This window comes from Natrix helvetica, assembly GCF_964273705.1.
Source record: "Natrix helvetica genome assembly, chromosome: 1".
In the NCBI taxonomy this organism is placed as follows: domain Eukaryota; kingdom Metazoa; phylum Chordata; class Lepidosauria; order Squamata; family Natricidae; genus Natrix; species Natrix helvetica.
Window position 1 is genome coordinate 114,604,374 of NC_138548.1, and position 21,607 is coordinate 114,625,980.

The 21,607-nt window shown below is 41.0% G+C and overlaps 2 protein-coding genes across 5 annotated transcripts in view; one reads left to right on the forward strand and one right to left on the reverse strand.

Annotated features, from left to right (window-relative positions):
* Positions 1–5,566, forward strand: part of HRAS (HRas proto-oncogene, GTPase) — an 82,857-nt gene extending 77,291 nt beyond the window's left edge. For all 3 annotated transcript variants that reach the window (XM_081936034.1, XM_081936035.1, XM_081936036.1), the window contains exon 6: positions 3,910–5,566. The gene's annotated coding sequence lies outside the window, so the exon portion shown is untranslated. The remainder of the gene's footprint in view (positions 1–3,909) is intronic.
* A 1,925-nt stretch (positions 5,567–7,491) lies between these two features.
* The window catches only part of LOC309383456 (uncharacterized protein), a 120,229-nt gene continuing 106,113 nt past the window's right edge, over positions 7,492–21,607 (reverse strand). For both annotated transcript variants that reach the window (XM_081936021.1, XM_081936022.1), the window contains 2 exons: positions 20,114–20,266; positions 7,492–17,343 (listed from right to left, as the gene is read on the reverse strand). In XM_081936021.1, coding sequence (XP_081792147.1) covers positions 15,734–17,343; positions 20,114–20,266 — 1,763 coding nt within the window. In that variant the 3' untranslated portion in view covers positions 7,492–15,733. The remainder of the gene's footprint in view (positions 17,344–20,113; positions 20,267–21,607) is intronic.

The following is a 21,607-nucleotide window of genomic DNA, read 5'->3' on the forward strand; positions in this document are numbered from 1 at the left end:
GACAGGTCACGTTTCCGACCCCAGGGTAGGCAGCCCTTTCGGGGAGGAGATGCTTCTTCCGCCGGAATAAATGAGCGGGTTTGGACGGCTCCCATTGGTGGTCAGTTGGCGTTTGCCGACTGTTGGTAGAGTATTACTTCGGATCTCTGAGTCCTTAACATGGTGAAGTTTGGCTTGCGACTGGAATTCCTATCCGTCCCCCCAAATTCTTTTCGTACGTTTACGTCCAAGTGCGCACTTAAGAGACAGCTCATGCGCCAGGCGATTGATAACCTGGTGGAGATCCAGGCGGTGGAGGTGGTTCCTCAAGAGGATCGGGACAGGGTTTTTTATTCCAACCTCTTTATAGTTCCAAAGTCCTCTGGGGGCTGGAGGGCGATACTTGACCTTAAATGGTTGAACCGCTACTTAATTTACAAACAGTTCAAGATGGCATCCCTTCGTTCCATCCTGGAAGGTATCAGGGAAGATGATTACCTCACGTCCATTGACTTGATGGAGGCTTACCTTCATATAGCTATCCTACCTGAGCACAGGAAGTTCCTTAGGTTTTCCTACGCTGGTGACCACTACCAGTATAGGGCTCTTTCCTTTGGCCTTGCCTCAGCACTCAAGACCTTTACAAAGGTCCTGGAAACCCTGGCTGCCCACCTCAGAACGATTCCCATCAGGCTTCATTGTTATTTAGATGATATCCTCCTCCAGGCAGAGTCGCCGGAGAGGTCCCTTCAAGATCTAGGCCTAATAGTGGAGACCCTGCAGGGGTATGGGTTCTCAATAAACTTCCAGAAGAGCCACATGCGACCATCTACCAGACTGTTGCATTTGGGAGCGATCATAGATTCCTCCCCCGGCATGGTGTTCTTGTCCCAGGTTCGTAAGGCTAGCCTGGTGAAACTGGTCAACCAGGTACAGAGAGAACAGCATGTACCCATAGTTACCTTATCCCAGTTGTTGGGAAAGATGATTTCATGCATAGATCTTGTTCCACGTGCGAGGCTCCATGCTAGAACCCTCCATTGGTTCTTACTCCCATACTAAAGGAGCAAGCGCAGCACCTCATCTTTCCAGGTTCGAGTACCCCCCCGCCCACGTGAGGCTCTCCCTGAGATGGTGGGTTTCTCCAGTGCTAGCCAGAGGGTGTGGTTTCAGGGAGCTGGAGAGACTTACCCTGACCACAGACGCGAGCCTTTATGGCTGGGGGGCATTGTTGGGGACACAGCTGGGCCAGGGTCGGTGGTCCCCTTACACATAACATAAACTGGCTGGAGCTGTGTGCAGCTCATCTGGCCCTTCGACACTTTCAGGCCCTTGTAGAGCAAAGACACGTCCTACTCCTGATGGACAACGTGGCCACGAAGGCACATGTAAACAGGCAGAGGGGGACTCACTCCAGAGCCCTCTGGGTGGAATCTCAGTGCCTGGGCCATTGGGCAGAGAGGCACCTGTTGTCCATCAAAGCAGAGCACACATCCGGAGACTCCAATCACCAGACGGACTGGCTCAGCAGGAACACGGTGGATCAGACGGAGTGGCAGCTGGAACCAGAACTGTTTGAGGAGATCTGCAGGAGATTCAGACGGCCAGTGGTAGACCTCTTCGCGTCTCCAGAAAATGCCCAGCTCCCCAGGTTTTTCATGCGGTTCCCAACTTGAGAATGGAGGGGAGCAGTACCCTATGCAGCAAGTGGCCCCCGGGTCTGCTTTATGCGTTCCCCCCTCCCACTGATTCCAGGGGTGTTGGGGAAGATAGTGATGGAAGGGGTGGAGGTAATCATGGTCGCCCCATACTGGCCACGCAGGCCTTGGTTCGCGGATCTTTTAGGTCTGTCCATTGCCAACCCTGGAGAATTCTGCAGAAGATATCCCTACGCCAGAGGGTCCTGGTCCATCCGGAGCCACAATGGCTCCAGTTGACCGCCTGATATTTGAGAAGGAGATCCTGAGAGAGGCTAGTTTCTCGACACGGATGATACGAACCATCGTGGCATCCAGACACCTGGCCACAACCAGGATTTATAATGCCACGTGGTCCACTTTTTGTACTTGGTGCCGTAAGGCACATGTGGACCCCAAACGTCCCTCGCTCACGAATATCCTGGATTTTCTTCAGGATGGGCTCGATAGGGGGTTAGCCCATAACACACTTCGGAGACAAGTCTCGGCCCTGTCGACTGTCTTGGTTTTGGACGGCCAGGAGAGCCTGGGCCGTCATCTGGTAGTGAAGAGGTTTCTGCGGGGGGCAGCAAATCTTCGCCCCCCGGTAGATCACAGGTTCCCATCTTGAGATTTGTCCACGGTCCTCCTGGCCCTAGTGGATCCTCCTTTTGAACCGCTGAGGACTGTGTCCTTACAGTTCCTCACATTAAAGATGGTTTTCCTAGTCGCCATCACGTCGGCTAGGAGGATTTCAGAGTTAGGTGCCCTCTCTGTCAGGGAAGACCTTTGTATTTTCCAGCCTAACACAGTGGTTCTGAGGCTTGATCCCGCCTTTATCCCCAAGATAAACTCCTACTTTCATAGGGCTCAGGAGTTAATTCTGCCAGAGTTCTGTCCCAACCTTTCTCATAGAAAGGAGAAATCCTGGCACAAGCTGGACGTGCGGAGGGCCCTCCGTATTTACATAAAGAGAACGGCACCCTACAGAAAAACGGAGGTGGCGTTTGTCTCTTTCCCGCCTTCAGCCATAGGTTCACAGGTGTCCTCTTCTACTATTGGATGCTGGTTGCGAGCTTGTATTGCCAGGGCTTATGAGGCGAGAGGCAAGCCGGTGCCGCAGGGGATAACGGCTCATTCAACTAGGAGTGCGGCCACCACGGCTGCGTGGAACACTCGGGCTCCGATCGGAGACGTTTGTAGAGCTGCGACGTGGGTTTCCCCCTCACCTTTCATTAAGCACTATAGATTGGCTGCGTTCGCATTTGTGGAGGCATCATTTGGGCGTAGGGTGCTTCAAGGAATACATGCGCCTTCGGGTACCACGAACCAGTGAGATCCTGCCCTAGGGACTGCCGCTTTGGTCCGTCCCACTCCTGGACCCTCCTGCGCCATCAGCTGGAGAAGGAACGTTGGTCCTACCTGAACGTTCTTCTCAGCGTGGCGCAGGACGGTCCAGGTCCACCCTAGTTATTGTTTTGGGGTAGGTCCGGGTCCCCGGGGGCTACTAATGCTGCGGGCAGGGCCTATTCTTCTTGTGTTTCCCTAGTTGGAGCTGCGCCTCCTCGGAATTGGATATCAGCAGGGGAAGCTGGAGGCGTGGCTTAAATTCTGACTTAGTCTCTTGGGCAAATAAGGATTGAACAACCCACTCCTGGACTGTCCTGCGCCACGCTGAGAAGAACGTTCAGGTAGGACCAATGATCCTTCTGCATACCATGTTAAGTGCAACACTGTCTAGGGGTCTGTTATCCACAATCAAACTATTGAGGTCAGTTCTTGAGCAAGAGCAGGAAACAAATCAGATTCAGAACTGCCATCCTGTGAAGCAAACACACACTGGTGAATAGATTTATCCCCCACTCTTGGTTAACAAAATGCTGACATCCATTTAACCAAGCTTTTCTTTAAATATATATGTATGTGTGTAGTTATTCAATATGGTTCTAAAATTATATATATATACCGTATAGTGCTTGATTTCCCCTTTCAGGAATGTGTGACTGGGATTAACCTTGAAATAATTTCAGGACCATATTGAATAAATACACACACACATGCATACACACACCATCCTAGGCATTTTAAATTGATCCCTCTGATTACTTCTTTTTCTGTACTGATAGTTTTATTATTTCATGTACTATATTGATGTTTTAACTTTTGTACTCTGGTGTTGTTGAACTGTATAAATAAGTAACTTTTTGTAAAGACTTTTCAGCTTATTTTACTCATTGCTTTTTTCTGTTTGCAGCGGACCAGACTGTGACTTGGAAGGCTTTCTACTGTGTGTAGCACGGAGATGGAGGCGATGTGAAAATATAATCAAATGGATTTGGGGAAAGGAGAGATGGGGTGGTGTCTGCAGCCCCCGCCCCCCCAACGGCTCCAAATGGAGTTTAAAAAATTCACCAAGGCCTGCAGGGAACTGTTTTATTGTTTAAATCCCCCTTCCTTTTTTTGCCTTCTCCCCCCTTTCCCCCCTTCCTGGCAGTGTGTACAAAGCCACATAAGGAATTGCAGTAAGTTATTATTGGGTGGTCTTGACACTGGTTTTGCCATCTGCATCCTTGTTCCAAGAGATTGATTGAGAGTGTCTGAAAGGAGGCTCATGCAGGGAAAGACCCATCTCGTTCCTTCAATCAGCTTGAGCTCAGCTCACCAAGGGCAAAGCTGGATGCATCTGGCGGTGGACTGGTTTCCCACTTTGGTGCTGCAAGGCATGTAAGGCAGGGAGATAACGCTAATTCACGGCTTGAAGGGCTCCATCTGAAAGGCGTCTAGCTGTTGCCAGCAGAAGATCAAGGCTCTTTGGAAGGTACTGCCAAGAAGATTCACTTGCCCGTCATTCCACTGGGGGAGAGGGAGGATGAAGGGGAAAAAATATGCTCACATTTTCAAGAAGTGGGCAGGAAAAGCATAAAATAATTATATCTGTAACTAGTTCCACATGTCTCCGCCCATTGATTTATCTCTGTGTAAACAGGGAAGTAATTATGCCTCTCTTAACTTTTGGCTAATATTGTCTCCCCTGTGCTAGAACAACTGAACAACTGTCGTTCTTGCAGAGAGCAAATGGTCAGTCTGGTGGACATTCTCTTCCGGCTTGGATAGTATCCTCAAGAGTACTTCAGAAGGGGTGGAGGGAAAGATGGCTGCCAGTTTTTAGAAATTTGCCTTTTTTCTTCCTCCTTTTTATGGTGTTGGGAGAACCTGTAAATGTTATAAATTGACTCTACCTGAACCTGTTGATGGAGACTGGAGGGTCTTGGATTTTCCAACTCTGAATTTACTCATTCCCTGCTGCATCAAAGGGCCAACAGTCCTTCCGTATATCTTTAGGAGGCACGGGAAGCTTTTTAGTATTTTATTTTCCACAACTTTTGTGTCTTACAGGCTGATTGGGAAGAATTATCCAGTGGGCAAGAAAGGTTGACTTGTATGTAGGCTTTCCTGTTTGATGTTGGCATGGTCTCTCCCACCCCACCCCACCCGCCTCCCCAAGATTTGTATGCTTGTTGCCTGTGTCAAGGCTGTCTTCCCTGGTGTGCGTATTGCAAAATTTGTGTACTACTTGGAGGTGGAGCTGGTCTTTGGAGACATGGGAGCCTGTTCCGTGTTCCTGCTCCATTCTCCACTCTCCCTTGTAGCCGCTGTGCCTACATAATTGCATGCACAGCTCTGAATCCTGCTATCAGGGAGCAGCTCCTCTGTATGTCTGTGACTGTACTTGCTGTAATTCAAAGCTCTTCTGGTTAAGATACCACAACCAGATCCCTCATCACTGGCTGAATTAAAGAAAAGCAGCCGAATAATTAAATAACAAGCATGATTTTTTAAAACTGTTGGGAGTATTAAAGAGAACCCAAACCTAGCCTTAAATGTCATTAAAAGCGATTTTGTTCTCAAAAGTGTTGGTGTGTCTACTGTACCTTTTGGGGTTTTATGTTCCTTTGAGTCAAACTCCCTGTACTATATCTCAGGATGAAAATAGTTATCAGTATTTAAACCCCAAGAAACAGTTTCGTTGTCCACACATTTTTTTGCCACTGGAACATATGTCTTAAAAAGTTACAATTGGTTCATTTCTTTTAATTGCTTAAAATACCTGTTTCATTTCTGGAATAATTTACTATTTGATCAGTCTTTCTCAACACCCTGGATCTAGGCTGCCTTAATAGCAGAATGGCTCATTGTGGATGTTGACCAGATATTGGTAGAGGCCTCTGCGTTTTTTAAAATGGCGGTATCAAGATGAAACATTGAACAGTGCACCACAGCATAAGGTCTGCAGACAGCTTATTCAAAAAGCTTAGTCTCTTGGGATTTTTTTCACTGTTCCGAGAACTAAGTTCCCATAATGGGAGATAGTAGCTTGATCCATTGATTTCCACCCATATAATTAAAAAAAAAAACAATTAACTGACTGCAATGCTTTCTAATTTTTATAGTACCTTAGCAGGGCAAGGTGAATTTTAACAGAAATTGATAACTGCAGCTCTATCCAAAGGTTGGTGCCCAGGAATGTCCTAAGGGAGTAACTATAAAGCAGCAGGGTTTCTTCCTTCGCTGTTTCCCCTTTGTTAAAATAGCCCATCTTTTTATGGGCTATGAGCTATCCAGAGAATTTGGCCAAAGCAGAAAGGCAGCCACTTCACAAATTCTACTCTTGGCTTGTGTTCCATCGCTGCTTGTACGGTAATGGCTAACAAACTTTAAGCATCTCTTTACATGAAAAAGGGAATGTTCCCAAATTAAAGCATTGAAACCTAATTAATAAACCAGATCAAGTCCAACATGTGGCTGTTAAACAGTCTCCTGTTAACTATGCATAATTATCTGCCATAATGCAACCTCAAAAGGGATTTTTCAGCACACATCTTTTCTCAAGAGCTATAATTATTGGGGTCTTCACTATTGCTCATTCCCGGTTTATCAACTCTACATGTGGGCAGATAGTAACATGGAAAAACAAGCTCAGTTCAAAACTAAAGTAGGCTTTGGATCTTCCCCTTGTGTATTTTAAAACCACAGTATTTTTTAATGTTTAATTAAGGCATTGTAATTTAGCCTTTAGACTTAACAGTCTCAAAAGTCTCTATGCTATTAAAATTCAGCAGGCAGGGAAATTCTATCTTGAGATATTGGAATGCTGTTAGTTCATTTATTTCTGCCACTGCTGTGCCCATGTAATTGAAGAATTTTGGTTATTTTTTTAATACTGCATTTATTTTTTAAAAAAATGGTGCTCAGGGTGAAGCAGTTAAAGCCACTACTGAATTCTATTTCTCATTAACTAGTATAGCTGATTTTACAGGGTATCAGGGTCATGGTACCTATTCCTTAGGAGAAAAAAATAGTTCTAATAGGCTGTTATGCTATGCTATAAATGTTTTATACTACCATTCTTTACCCCTCGGATAACCAAACTTCAGCATTTTGTTTTGGAAGGCACAATGCTTTCCCACCAGAATATCCATTAAATCTGTCCACTCCTTCCCCTGCATACATCAGGCTCCTTCCCTCTCTATTTTTCAAGCAATCTGCCCTCCTACCTCTGGTTGTCTGGCAATCTGCAACACCCCCCCCCCCCTCCAAACCGTATTTTTCAATCTGTTAGTTCATGAAAATACTGGAGCTGGATACTTTTTAAAACACAATTATAACTTTTGTAAACAAATGGCATTGTTACACAACAATCATCCATGTTTGGGAATCCCTGCTGTGTTTCTGCAAAGGTAAATCAGTTGAATTGTACATATAGGATTGCAGTCCCCAAAACCTAAGTCTTTCACCTGCATAAAACATGCACAAAAGAAATGGGGGGGGGGGAGGGTGGAAGAAGCACATGTGGATATTGTAAAAGCATGTTAGAAAAATGGGAGTGTCTGGAGTTAAATACATTTGCCTGTATTATAAACACACACTTGTCTAGGCTTATCTGCAATATTTTAACTTCCAAAAACTGAAGGGGTGGGTTGATAAGTTAAAAAAAACAGACATGCCACATTTTGGCTACCAAAGTGTGGCAATTAAATGCAGAAAATACATAAAATAACTCAAAAGGAAAAAAAATCATGAATCTTATCTTTCAAAATTTGAGATTATATTTACAGCTGAATGAAGCAACAAATATTTAACAAGGAAATTTGATTTTACAAGGTTTTTCTCCCCAACATAGGCTCATGTTACTTTTCTATTTACATATTTTAGCTTCAGTTCTCCTAGTTTCAGGAAATAATAGCTTGTTCTTTTTAAATGTTTTTGCAAAACATGCCCTTATTTTTATCTTCTGTAAGTTAACCCCATATTGTATCAATGTAGCTGTGATTTTACACAGTAAAATTACACTGAGTATAAAAAGTCTACCCATCCTTATTAAAATGCCATGTTTTGAGATGTAAAAAAAAATCAGACCCAAGATAAATCACACTTTTAATATAACATAACGTACAATTCAGTTGAAAAACAAACTTAAATATTTTAGGGGGGGGGAAATAAAATAATTTGATTGCATAAAGATGCATACCCTTAAACTAATAACTTCATTGAAGTACCTTTTGATTTCATTGACAATATTCAGTCTTTTGGGTAAGAGCCTATCAGCACGGCATATCTTGCCTTGGGAATCTTTGCCTATTCTTCCTTGCAAAAGCACTCCGAATCTATCAGATTGTGAGAGCATTTCCTGTGCACAGGCCCTCTTCACGTCACCCCACAAATTTTCAGTTGGATTCAGGTCTGGGCTCTGACTGAGTGACTCCAAAATTTTGATCTTCTGATAGTTTTTTTATTTTTTTATTTCCAGGCATGCATTCGGTCATTTGTCATTTTGAAGTGTACAATTCATCTTCATCTTCAGCATAGGCCTGAAGGTTTTGTGTCAAAATTGACTGATGTTTGAAACTATTCATAATTCTCTCTACCTTGACCAAAGCCCCATTTCCAGCGGAAGAAAAGCAGCCTCAAGGCATAATACTGCCACCACTATGCTTCACTGTGGGAATGGTATATTTTTGATGATGTGCAAGTGAGGTTTTTACATCCAATACAGGTTTTGGAATTATGGCCAGAAAATTCAAGTGCATCAGACCTATAGCACATTTTTTCACGTGATTTTGTCATACTTGGTGCAGATTTTTGCAAAATGTAGCCAAGCTCAGATTTTGTTTTCCTTTGCAAGAAAAGTCTTCCATCTTACCACCATACCCCAAGCCCAGACATATAAAGAGTACTGAGAATGTTGTCACGTGTAGTATACAACCAGAACTTGCCTGAAATTCCTGCAGCTCTAATATTGCTATAGGTCTGTTGGCAGCCTCAAGGACCATTTTCTTCTTGTTTTTTAAAATCAATTTTGGAGGGACATCAGTTCTTGGTAATGTCATTGTTGTGCCATAGTCTCTTGACTTGTTCATTAACTCTCTTCACTGTGTCACATGGTATATTCAATGCTTTGGAAATATTTTTTGTTTTCTTTTCCTAAGCAATACCTTCCAACATTGAGATCCCTTTGATGGGCTTTGACCAGTCATTTTAACTGTTGCCAGGTGTGTGGTGATCAGTATTTTTACCATCAGTTTGAATGTGACTGGTTAATTCTGAACACAAGCACATCCCACACCTACGCAATGTTTTTGTTTTATTCCCCCCCCCCCCAAAAAAAAAGATTTCTGTTTCAATTGAATTATACAGCTTACATTAAAGGTGGAGAAACTTCTGAAGTGATTTATCTTGGCCTGATTTTTTTTAACATTTCAAAAACCTGGCATTTTAACAGGAATGTGTATACATTATAGCCACTGTAGGCACCTGTTTACAGACCATACTCTGCCTTTATGTCTGTGCCCATAAAAAGTTGCTGACAAGAATAGAAACGGCATTAAGCCAAACTATATGTGTTGAGTATGCAATTGTATGCAGAAGCTGAGTATTGCCAAACAATGCTTTGAAACACAGCTCCAGCAGACCATAAAATACTGGCAGGAAACAGAGAGGAAAGTATTACAATGGCTTTCACAGCCCCCAGACTTGAATTTTATTGAAAACCTGTGGGCAGATCTCGAGCATTCAGTCAATGGAAGGAAACCTAAAAATATTTCTCAGCTAGAAGAGGGATTAGAGAGGGGCTTTTAGCTGGCTACAGGAAATGCTGGAAATTTTATTTCTGTCAAAGGAGGTGAAGGGGGGATCAAGGTGGGGCCTTGACCTTGAATCATACAGCTAATAGACCAAGTTGGCAGAAAGGTAGATTTACCACTGCAACATCTAGAGATTGGATGAGCTTCTGTTCACTTAGAGATTTATTGGGGAAAAAATGATCCCAGGTACCTAAACATTTGCATACAATTGTAAAACGTATTGCATTTCAGATTAACTTTTACATGGCAGCTGTATTGTACAGAGGTCTCAAAAACATTTTCAAGCTGGAGAACTTGCCTGTGGAAATGAACAACCATTATTGTCCACCAACAGACAATTACTTAAAAATATCCCATGAAGTATCCAGATTTCGGTTCTCACAGTGCTGTGCCTTTAAGAGTGGAATTCTTCATCTTCGTCATATATTTGTCAGGTGGCTTTCCTGCTGCTGTGGCTGACTGAGCTTAGTCTGAACTCGGTAGAGAAACCCAAGTTTCCGGTTGGAAATCAACATTATCGTTCATGGTTCCCCATGTGGCGAGGAAGCAAGCAAAGAGCTTGCTGCCATTAAATGAGAAGACTGGGAATTTTGCAGTTGTCACATGAATAATACAACTCTGGCCTTTGCAGAAAGTGCGGCAGTCAAACTATTATCTTCCTACAGAATAAGCCTCAAAACATGAACATTGTGCTGACAAGCATGTTTCATTTTATGATTTCCAAGAAGATGTTGGAATGCAACTATAGCTGCAAGCAATGATCCAACCGTTTCCAATCTTTCCTTGAAGCGTCAGCTTGTCTACAGTGGGGTTATAGTGGATTATCCCATGGCTAAATTGTCACAACCCAAACTCTTGTTAAACCAAACCCACAAGATGAGCAGGAATGGATCACACTCAGACTGCCATCCCTCCGGTGATGGCATCTGACTGAGTAGTTTAGCTCACCTTTGCCCGAAAACTCATCGTACCAGGGGACAGACTGGCAACTTGCCAAACATTCCCAGAGAGCAAGTAAAGAATCCACATGCAGCAATTTGTTCCAAAGTCTGACTGTTATTACAACCATGTAAAACACAGCTTTTCAACATCCTGTACAATCCTTTTGGATTTTTTTTTAATGAATATTTTTGCTTTATCTTCCCCCAAAGCAGACATAAAAGAGAATGACAGCAAGACAACATCACACAGAATTACCTTGGAAGGAAGCTCTCTGAGGTGTCAAGAGTAGCTGTTAACATGGGACATTTTAGGGTGACAGTGGCAGCAGACCTATCAAGTGCCCAAACGGGGCCGTCTACTGAACTGCAGCCTGTTCCAACTTTCAGCAGTGGGGAAGTGCCCAGAATCCAGAGCTGAATCCCTGCCTTGTGCCTGCACTATCCTGATCCAAGAGTTGGAGCTGGTCCATCAAGATAACATGAACTTTAAAATGAAATGCATTTTAGTTCTACTTAGGGAATCCGGGGGGTGGGGGTGGGGAGATTCCCTGATGTTTTCCTGAGTTTCTGAAGGAACACTGTTTCTCCTATTAAGGAACATTTAGTTCTAGAGCTGATCAAAGTTTGCTTCCATGCAGGAGCTCAGCTGGCTTTGCTCTAAGAGCTTGCTACACCTCATCAAAGTGGAGATGATGCCTTCCCCATCTTATTAGTGCACTAGCCTGGGGGATAACGGCATCAAAACCAAACCTCAAGAAACTGCCTTATATAGGATTATTCTGATCAAAATCAAACCAGGCATTACTGAAGTCTAGACAGAAATCCATGGAATTCCTTTAATATAGTAACACAGTTTGTGGAAGGATATTATGGAAGTAAAAGGCTTCCACACCTTCAATGCTGCCAGAATCTGTTTTCTATCCCAACTAGCCTCTAGCAATGAAAATTCCAAAAGCAGGGCTTGCATATTAAACCTCATGATCTCACTGGAGTGCCTGGGTTGGTTCTTCTTAACATCCTAATCAGAGTGTTTAATCCTCATTCTTAGGCACTCCAGATGAATTCCTTAGCAGAAGAGCACACTTGAGATTTATTGAACGTTTTCCTGGGATGTTTGACTGTGTTGTGGTGAAACACTTTCAAGATTTGCTCTATTCTGTAACCCACAAGTTAAAAGATGGTTGGAAAACTACGAAGTTCGAGTGCTTCCCTCATATTATCACAGCTTTGGATACGGTTCCAATGTTGTTCTCATGGGACATGTTTGATGGTTTAAAGTGGCATAAACATGGCATTAGGTCCAGTAATGCTTTTTTGTCTTTTCTTTTGCAAGCCTGCTTTCAAATTATCTTTGGAAGAAATGGAGAAAGGAGGAGGAGGAAGAGGTGAAAGAGCAATATTGGGCATTCAGAGGATTTAGAAAATAACTAAACATTACTCTTCGTTTCCAAAACACTTTAGATTTCCATTTCATTCATAGAAAGGAAATCTTTTTGGCCCAGAAGTTATACTGGGAAGCCTTAAGCACTAGCTTCCAGTTTTACTTTGGTGGCTGCACTACTAGAAAATGCTACATCTTCAAGCACATCTAAAACTATAGTTTATTCAGATTTTAAATATCTGCTCAACTGTAATCATATGAATATCTTTTCATAATACAGTATGCAGCGTGATACATGCCTACATGTAAAGCTATATTTGAATTGCTAACATAAATAAGACAGGTACAATTTTAAATAATATGCACATGGATGAGTAACCTGTCTCATCCTCTAGGCAGTAACTACTTTCATTTAGGAAACAAATTTTCTTTGTAACTTTACACAAGATTAATACCATTACCCAAGATTAACCTCTGCATGGCCAAATAGGTTTGTGTGTATATGTGTTGTTCTCTGGATTCAAAGTATTGCCTCCCCTAATATTAAAGAGGATACATTAATGCCTTGAGAATAAGGATGCTCCTTTCTTGGACTTCATTCCACCTAAAAGGCATGCTGATGAAATTAAATTTTATGGGTAAATTGTTTTGGCGTCTGGGATTTGCTTCAATGAGACTACTCAATCAAAAAATGCTATATCTTTTGAAGGTAGGTAAGCAGATTGTTTGTCTTCCTGTTATAGTCCGTTCTTTCAAAGAATAGGAGCTCCTGGATCTCTTTCAGCTACAGTTCGACATTTTAGTAGGGTGCTTCGCCCTAGAGTTTCAAAATCTTTGGTCTCTTGAAAAAAACAAAAAAACAAGCAAAAGAAACCCTCAAAAACAAAAGACATCCAGGTAGGAATATGTAGAAGCTTTTGTTTTTGTGTTCCGAAGGACATCAATATCTTCCTATGAAGGAGCATTTGGAGAAGAGCTGATTTTTCTGACCATTAAATACTCCTTTTTGTAGTTGGGGAAATATGGCTCTAATTAGCCAATGAGTCAGCCAGCACTAAGGCAACTATGCAGAATGGGGAGTGTGTTAAAATTGAAGCTATATGTTGAATAAGGCCTGTGATATGGATGGTGCTGGGCAGTTTTGTTTTTTAAACAGCACAATTTCCTATCAGGTGCCTCTCTACTGAAGACGCAAGCTTTGCCCCTGGCCCCACAATTCAGCAACAGTCTTGCTCAAGTATAGTGGGGAGTAGGGCCAATGTCATTCTCCTATGTCTGTGGGGAAAAAATTAGGAGACCATAGGAACTGAAGGGCCATAAGAAGGCCCTTAAAAGTGAATCTCCACCAGTCGGTGGCTGAAAAGGGTAATCAATTTGGGAGCAAGTGAAAAAGGTCTAAAATGCAAAGCTACCTTCCTGTGTTTCTCCAGTATAAAATTTGCTTATGGTCAAGAGTGAGAGGCCACCAAGGCAGGTGGCAAGCAAAGGTGACAGAAGTGAATTGCTCAATTATCAGTTATGAAGTACTGAGGTGCACATGCTCTCCTTCTGCAACAGACAGACACACACACACAGAACAGCAAAAGGGAAAAGGCCCAATCAAATGGGCTTTGCTGCTTTAAAAGAAGACACTTGCATGTCTTCTGCACAGAGGTCTTGTCCTTTCCACAATTCTAAACCCCATCTTGGTGCAGAAATTGGGCATCAGGTTATGAGTGCGACATTTGAGCACGCTGGAAAATGTAGACCAACATTTCTAACTTGGACATCAGCTAAGCTTAAAAAAAAAGCAACAACTAAACAACTAAAAAGAAAAAATTATCTCAGCAAAGAACATTGCACCTAGTCTGGTGCTGCCTGGGTAGGTATAGGGCAGAACACAAGATAAAATATATGCATCAATTTAAAATATTCAATTGTCCAAGCTCAGCCCTAGATAACATTGAACTCTTTACATGTTCTTGAACTACATTTCCCATCATCTGCAACCTAAGGACATGCAAATTGGAGCCCAGAATCTGGATGGGCATGGAATTGCCTCCTCTCTTTATAATAAACAGTTAGGCTCCCTTTCTTGGCATCTTAAAGTAACACTACACCTTGCTTATTAGAATTCCTTGAATTGTCCATTGTTCTTGCAGTGGGAAATGTGTATCACAGATTTAAGGCATGAAGGTATTTAATGTGCATCTGATGCTGCAAAACATAACTGATGTAAAAAAAAAAGCATGCACTGCAGAATTACAATAGTCTGAATGAGTTATCACACCTTATTAAAAACAAAAGGAATCCTAATTACAGAAAAAGTGAATACTCGGAGTACAAAATATTTCTCATCCACCAAAGAGGATTTCCATCTTTTCCTTCTGTTAAATTTAACTGCTACCAATGCAGCCATGAATTTTGCATGCGCTGGAGAAAAGCTCAACTGGATTATAAGTCAAATAAAAACTTTGAATCTTTACCCTTGTGAAAGTAATGCATCTCATTTTCTCCAGGATACAATTCTACTTGGAACTGCATCCTGGAAAAAGGAAGATGCATTATTTTCACAACTGTGTAGCAGCCACACAAGTTATAAACTTGATCAAAGACTACTTTGAGGAACTGTCTTAGCTACCAATATTTTCTCTATTTTTCTTCTTCTAATATCAGTGCAAGAACTGTTTATTAATCAACACAATACTCATCTAAAGGATGCTAATGGCACGAGGGCAAATAAGATGTCACAACTTCCTTAGGATGTGAAAGTTGCATTGTAGTGCAATCAGAACACTTCTTGCTTGCATTCCAAACTAATACTTCCTGTTATAGATCCTTAGAGGATCCATGCTCATAAATTGAGGATTGAACAAACTTAGAAACACCGGATAGCATATTGCAAACCATCTACCTGACTGTCTGGATTTCTCTCTGAAGCTACCCATGTGTCTGTAACGTATTGAAATTTCAACTGAAGGGACTGCTGGGATCTCCTTTCTCTTTGCTAAATGTCATCACTAAACAAGCATGGAACGAGAGGAACCAAACTTTTAAAAAGGCATGTCAAATTGTCTGATTTAGTGAAAGGACACACATATGATGTGTGCTTGATATGCATAGATGCTATGAAAATTAACTTCCCTGGCATATATAGTATGCTCAGCGTCATATGTAATAGTATATTAGCTAAAGTACGAAATAGAAACAAAAACATTACTATTGCTACTGGAAAAAAACAAGTATTACTGGCCCAAATTTGGAACTGACCGGTTTCTTCTTCCTAAAGTAACTCCTTTTGGACTCGCTGCTCTTCTGAATTATGTCTTTCATTTCTCAACTGCAAGGGTTTGGAAACACTGATCTTTTTAGAAAGTTAAATTTGTTAAAACATTTATCTAGCGAGGAAAAAGATGAGATGTATAATTCAAATACTTTGGCGAACCAGCCAGATCTTGTAAGACGCTCTCTGCAGCCTTTAGCTGCCAGCCTGGCCTTTGAACTTTAACCTGAATTCCTGAATACGTTTTGATAAACGAAGTGATCACCTTCCTAATTTTGCTTCAGGCTCTGCCTTCCTTCCCAAACTCTTATAGAAAACATTATGTAACCCAAATTTCCTCTGTCCCGGTAATTCTAGAATGTGACCGATTTAGACATTTGCCCCATGGGAGAACAGCTTGAAGAGAACGTGTTCTCGGAATGTGCTTTGAAAATCTTGGGTGGTACTTTTGGTTTCTGAAATGCAGGTGAACCACCTGGAACATTTTGCAACTTCTGAACACAATCACCAGCTACCTCAACTTCCCCAGGGACAAGATAGTATTTTTCGCCATCGGCTGTATGACAGTGGCTGGTCTCTGACAAAGGGAGAGCCAGCTGCTTTTTGCTCAAGCAGTCTTGCTCCGTGGCGTAAGCCAAATGAAGAGGGGTGGTGGTTTTTATAATTCTGAAGGGGCTGTGCTGATCCTGCAACACAGGAGACGAAGTAGGCCGGGCTTGGAGGCCCCCAGGCAGCAAGAGGGCATCACAGCCAGGCTCAGAAAGGACCGGCACGCTGCCTCCCCCAGACAATCGTTTGGAATGTGGCAGCATGGGGAATGAGGTGAGCTGGCCATCAAGTTTTGGCAGTTCTACCAAATCTGTCACTTCTTGGGTTTGCTTTTGGAGATTGTCTATCTCCCCAAGTGAGGCAAACTTGGGTATAGAAGACCTTAATACTGGTGTGCAGAGTTCAGTTTGTGGTATTGAATCTGCCAATTTCTTAGAAACAGGCGCCTGTTTTTCTTCCTCGTCTTCGTTTTCAGACAGATTCTCGTACTGAGATACGTTAGAAGGCCGTCTCTGGCCATCTTGGAAGGGAAGCGAAAGAGCAGCAGATGTCCTCTCTCTGCATGGCACTACTAGATTTCCTGGCACGTCGTGTGGTATAAAGAGGCGGTGTTCTGCTGCAGAAGAGGCCTCTGTACACGGGGGATGCTGTAAATCATCTTTAAGCAAGGCAGCATCTTCAGATGCTAAATCTTCAGAGGAGCAGGTTGTGCTCTCCTGCTCAAGAGCAGCTGCATTTTGCACAGAGGGTGCTGAGTCTAAATGATGCAGTGACTCCGATCTTGTTAACGAAGTTGTACTGTCGTGGCTGATAGACAGGTCAGCTTCCAAGGGTTGAACCTGCAAGTGGGACTCCCAGGCAGAATTGACTGTTGTCTGAGCTTGTAGCACGGGGGGAATAATGTGGTCCCTTTCATCTAAAGGAATGTGTTTATTTTCCTGTAAGCTGCACTTCTCAGAGTTACTGCTTTTCAATGAATTATCCATCCCACTGTCTGAAGCCACATGTTGATCTCCCCCTGCTGTCTGAATGTTATCTAGTATTATAGGATTCTCCACAGAAGATATTTTATCAGCACTTTCTTCCGCTTGGTGCTCCTCAGTTTCAAAAATTTCATTTGATGGAAGTCTTTGGAAAGGATTGTTGTGCATATCCGCCAGTTTGTTCGGCAAGGCTGTTGTTCCATTGTGCTCCGGAGAAGCTCTTTCCTGTATTGCCGTATTTGAGTTATCAATTCCTTCGTTCAGGCACGTAGGATTTTTATCTGGAGAAGATGGTATTATGACATCTTTATCATTGTTGAAGTCACTGACGGCTGTTTTCTGGCCATTATTGGCTATACTGGATTTCATTGAGAGTAGATTTAGAGAAAGTTCCATCCCCAGGGATGTTTTTGGGAATTCTTCAGATTTTGCTGCAACAAAAAGATACAAAGTCTATTAGACAAAATCCATGGACAAACATGAAAGGTAGTGACCTGGATTTTATTTTGTTCAAGTGATGAAAAGCAAATTAAGCATTGTAAGCAACTTTTTAGGGACAATAACCACTGGGATTAGGAAGAGGAATATGACAATTGTCTCGAGTTTTCTTGAACACTTAAAAAGGTATCATACACAGGACTCCTGGAGAAGAAATGGCAGAGCTGATGTGTGTGACTAAGAACAAGAAGTTGATAAGTAGATAGGCTCCTTCAACCCTCTTTGGAGAGCATGCAAGATTTTTTAGACTTTTTAAAATCTCGCTTTTATTATTATTTTTAAACAAAAAACTCAAGGCGACCAACATACTCATTACTCCTTCCCCCTCCTATTTTTCCCCACAAGAGCAGAAACGGTAGGTTGGGCTGAGAAGGATTGACTGGCTCAAATTTACCCAATGCCTAAGGGATTGTCCATGTTCTCCCTACAGTTGCTCTTCACAAGGAGATTGCGAGATGGGAGAGCTGGGAGATGGGGGAATTTGCCATTCTTGCTCCAGCCACGGTGAACCTTCAAAGGAGTTCTAAATTTGCACTTTTTTTTTTGCTAACCACCTTAGAAATTGCCTACTAAGTCCTTTAAAGAAATTAGTCATCTTCAAAAACCATAACACTAGAAAAACTGGGTGAGTGCTTAATCCTTAGTATAAGATAATGAAATCATATTTTATCAGCTTTAAGAATTCTAGATAAACAGCAAAAAATAAGATAAAGTTTTGGCTGTAGAATATTTTAAATGAATGAAGAACAACGTGTACAAGTATTTATCATTGGATATTAAAAAAATATGAATGAGGGTATGAAAATTAAGAGGGAAATAAAAATGTCAAATCAAGAGAGTAATGGGAATAGTTTCTTCCTGCACACAGATCAGCTGTAGCTGCATATATAATCACAAGACAGTGTATGAATCAATCAATTGGTCATCTCAACAAGGAAACCTCTCCAAGAAAGCATATATGTTAATGTCCCTTCAGTGCTCACACTCCTTTCCATTTCTGACGGGTAGATTTTCAATGCAATTGTCTTCAGTACTAACTTTTAATGTTCTCTTAAAAGTTTAAAACAGTAAACTTAAAACAGATTACTTCTGTTTTACGGTGTTTGGCCTGGAAAGTTTTAATTGTAATGAAAAAGAAACCACTCATTGTTACCGCCACATAGTTTAGTATAATCTACATCCTAACTGGCAGAAGAAGCACAAGAATTTAGACTAAAGTTTCCAACTGCTCTGAACCTGAGATCTTCAAAATGAAATACAGTTATTTCACTCTTGAGTGTGATCCCACCTGTAAGAAATCCAGCTCTCTCTTTTTCCTCCAACAGGTGATTGTGAAAATGTAGCTTTTGAAAAAGTGCTTTATTTAGCAAAAAAATTTTGAGTTCAAATTCATATAATGATACAAACGGTATTGTGGATTAATATTATGATGAAACTGGAATTGTTATAGTTTGGCTTTATGGACAAGAACTAGAAAATAAATATGGGAAACATATGTGCGACAAGATTATTGTAGATACAAAGATGGAAAAATAATGGAATATCCGCAGAAGATTGGATTGTAAAAATGGATGGAAATTGTAAAATTGCTGATATTTATGGTGATTGGTTTGTCTCTGAAAATGGAAAGAATGGAATACTGAAAGAGGAATTAAATGGAGGGGAAATCTACCCCAGATGGCAAGATACAGAAGAAGAAAAAACAAAAGAATTTATGGATTTAGAGAAAGAAATTTTATTAGCAATATCATTGATAACACTACTGACAATCAAAGATAAGCTGATTAAGGAAACAGAAGAAGGGCATCGAAATTACATGAGAGATTTTATAAGCAAGGAGTTGCTAAGAGGAATCCATACAAAGTTGGTTAAGGAGATGATATAGAGGTATGGGTACAACATATAGAGGTATGGGTACAACATAAGGAAACTGGATGTAAATTGTAAATAGTGATTTGGAAAGGAGGATTAGAAAACTTTGTTATTAAATATTATGGATGTTTAGCTAGAATAGGACATAAGGATTAAGTGTTATTGGAGGATTTTAGAAATAGTAAATGAAATGCCAGTATGTGGTTATGTATTAAATCTTGGTATATTTTATGATGAAGGATGTTTAAACAATTATAGTCAAATGAAAATGGAGGTATGATGATGTAACATGTATAAATATCTGAGTTAAAATACTTGAGTTAATATGAATTATGTTTGTTGACTGTGGAAGAGATGCACGAAAGCCTTTTTGTAACCAACTGATACACTTTCTACAGTATGTAAAGAAGGATGTGTTGTGTTTGTTTTGAAATTTTAAATTTTTTAAAAAATTATTAAAAAAATTAAAAAGAGTAAAAGAAGAAGGAAAGAAGAAGGTGGCAACACCTCAACAGAAAGAAGGGTGAAAATCATAATCCTATGGGTTTTTTTCTTTTTCTTATTTTCTCTATACTTATTTTTCCTTGCTCTTTTAGGGCTTTTAATTTTATTCAATTTTGTTGTTCTGAAAAATTATAATAAGAAAGAAGGAAAAAATGCTGTACTTGTGATCATAGTTCCCCTTTCAGCTAAACTAATTTTGTGAAGGCTGCTCTGTTAGACATGGCATTCAAGTAAGTTAAGCTGCTCTCTATTTATCTAACAGGAATTAAACCTTCTATTCACAACAATGCTTTAAAAAAATTGCATAATTGTTTAACTTTGACTTACCTGGAGGTGGAAGATCAAATTTCATTTTACGCAGTTCTGCCATGGATGCTTGTAAATGCTCAATTACAGCATCATCTTCAAACTGTAGAGAAGCAGCAATTTTTTCTTGCAGAAATTCCCGCAGATCTTCGAGGCTCATTTTCAACAAGCGTTCTAAGCAGGAAACAGAAACATCAGCTTGATAAAGACGTGGCCATTATGCTGATACAATTTCTACTGAAAGACATACCCAGTGCAGTGGGTGAAAGATGTTATTTAAATGAAGCATAGTAAATTTATGGTTATCATTTAATATATTAATTTTCTGCCTTTGGGATCAAATAGATGTCTTCACATCTATTCCTGGCAAGACTTTAAAACTGTGAACTTTATATTAATTAAATCCTTTTACACAAATAAAACCATTCCCAGCATTTGCTATTAAATACAGGATGATTCTGATGTTCTACCACGAGGGGGAGTAAAGCTACATTCTGCAACTTGATGCAATCTGCAGCTGAAGTTCAACTACAGGTAGTCCTCGATTTAAGACCACAACAGAGTCCAGAATTTGCTAAGCGAGACAGTTAAGTGAATTTTGCCCCATTTTATGACTTTTCTTGACACAGTTGTTAAGTGAATCACTGAAGTTGTTAAGTTAGTAACATGGTTGTTAAATGAATCTGGCTTCCCCATGGACTTTGCCTGTCAGAAGGGTGCAAAAGGGGATCATGTGACTCTGGGACATTGCAACCGTCATAAAGGTGAGTCAGTTGTCAAGCATCTTGGGGATGCTGCAACACTTTTAAGTGTGAAAAATGGTCATAAATGGTCACTTTTTTCTGTGCTGCTCTAACTTCGAACAGTCATTAAACGAACTGTTTTAAGTTGAGGACTACCTGTACATGCAAGGCAATTTGGCCAAGCACATCTTCATGATTTAAAGAACACTATTTTGCATTCAAAAATGTGTGAGTTAAACTCATCTTGATTTTAGATTATATCTCTCAGGAATATTCTGTATGCAGTGATCTGTTACGTTTTACAAAAATAGAGATATGGGATTATACTTTTGTTATACACCAGCATAAATTATGTCTGTCTCAGGAGGTTTTGAGCTGCAATAAAAGATTTTGAGAGGGGGAGGTGATGAACAGAGGTTTGCCTTACCCTTAGATATAGAAAGCTGCCAATCTGAAGTTCAAAAGTAAACTGCAAATGTTTAAGATGCTATGAGACTCATTGTTCTGTTTTGTAATATCAGATTAAGCCGGCTTCTCTTGCTGGAATTTGTCAGAAAGGCCTATCTATCACTGCCCTTTTCTGGCCTCTCCAAACCCCCCAAAGCCAATCCAATAAACAAAAAAGAGGCACAAGCTGAACCTGTCTTTTATAACTCCTCTCAGGCAGATTTAATTTTCAATACAAAGTTGCCTCTGACCTATGGGAATAATAAGAATGTGAATCTTAAGGCAGACTCTTTTTTGTTGTTCGTATTTTGTGTACAGTACTCAT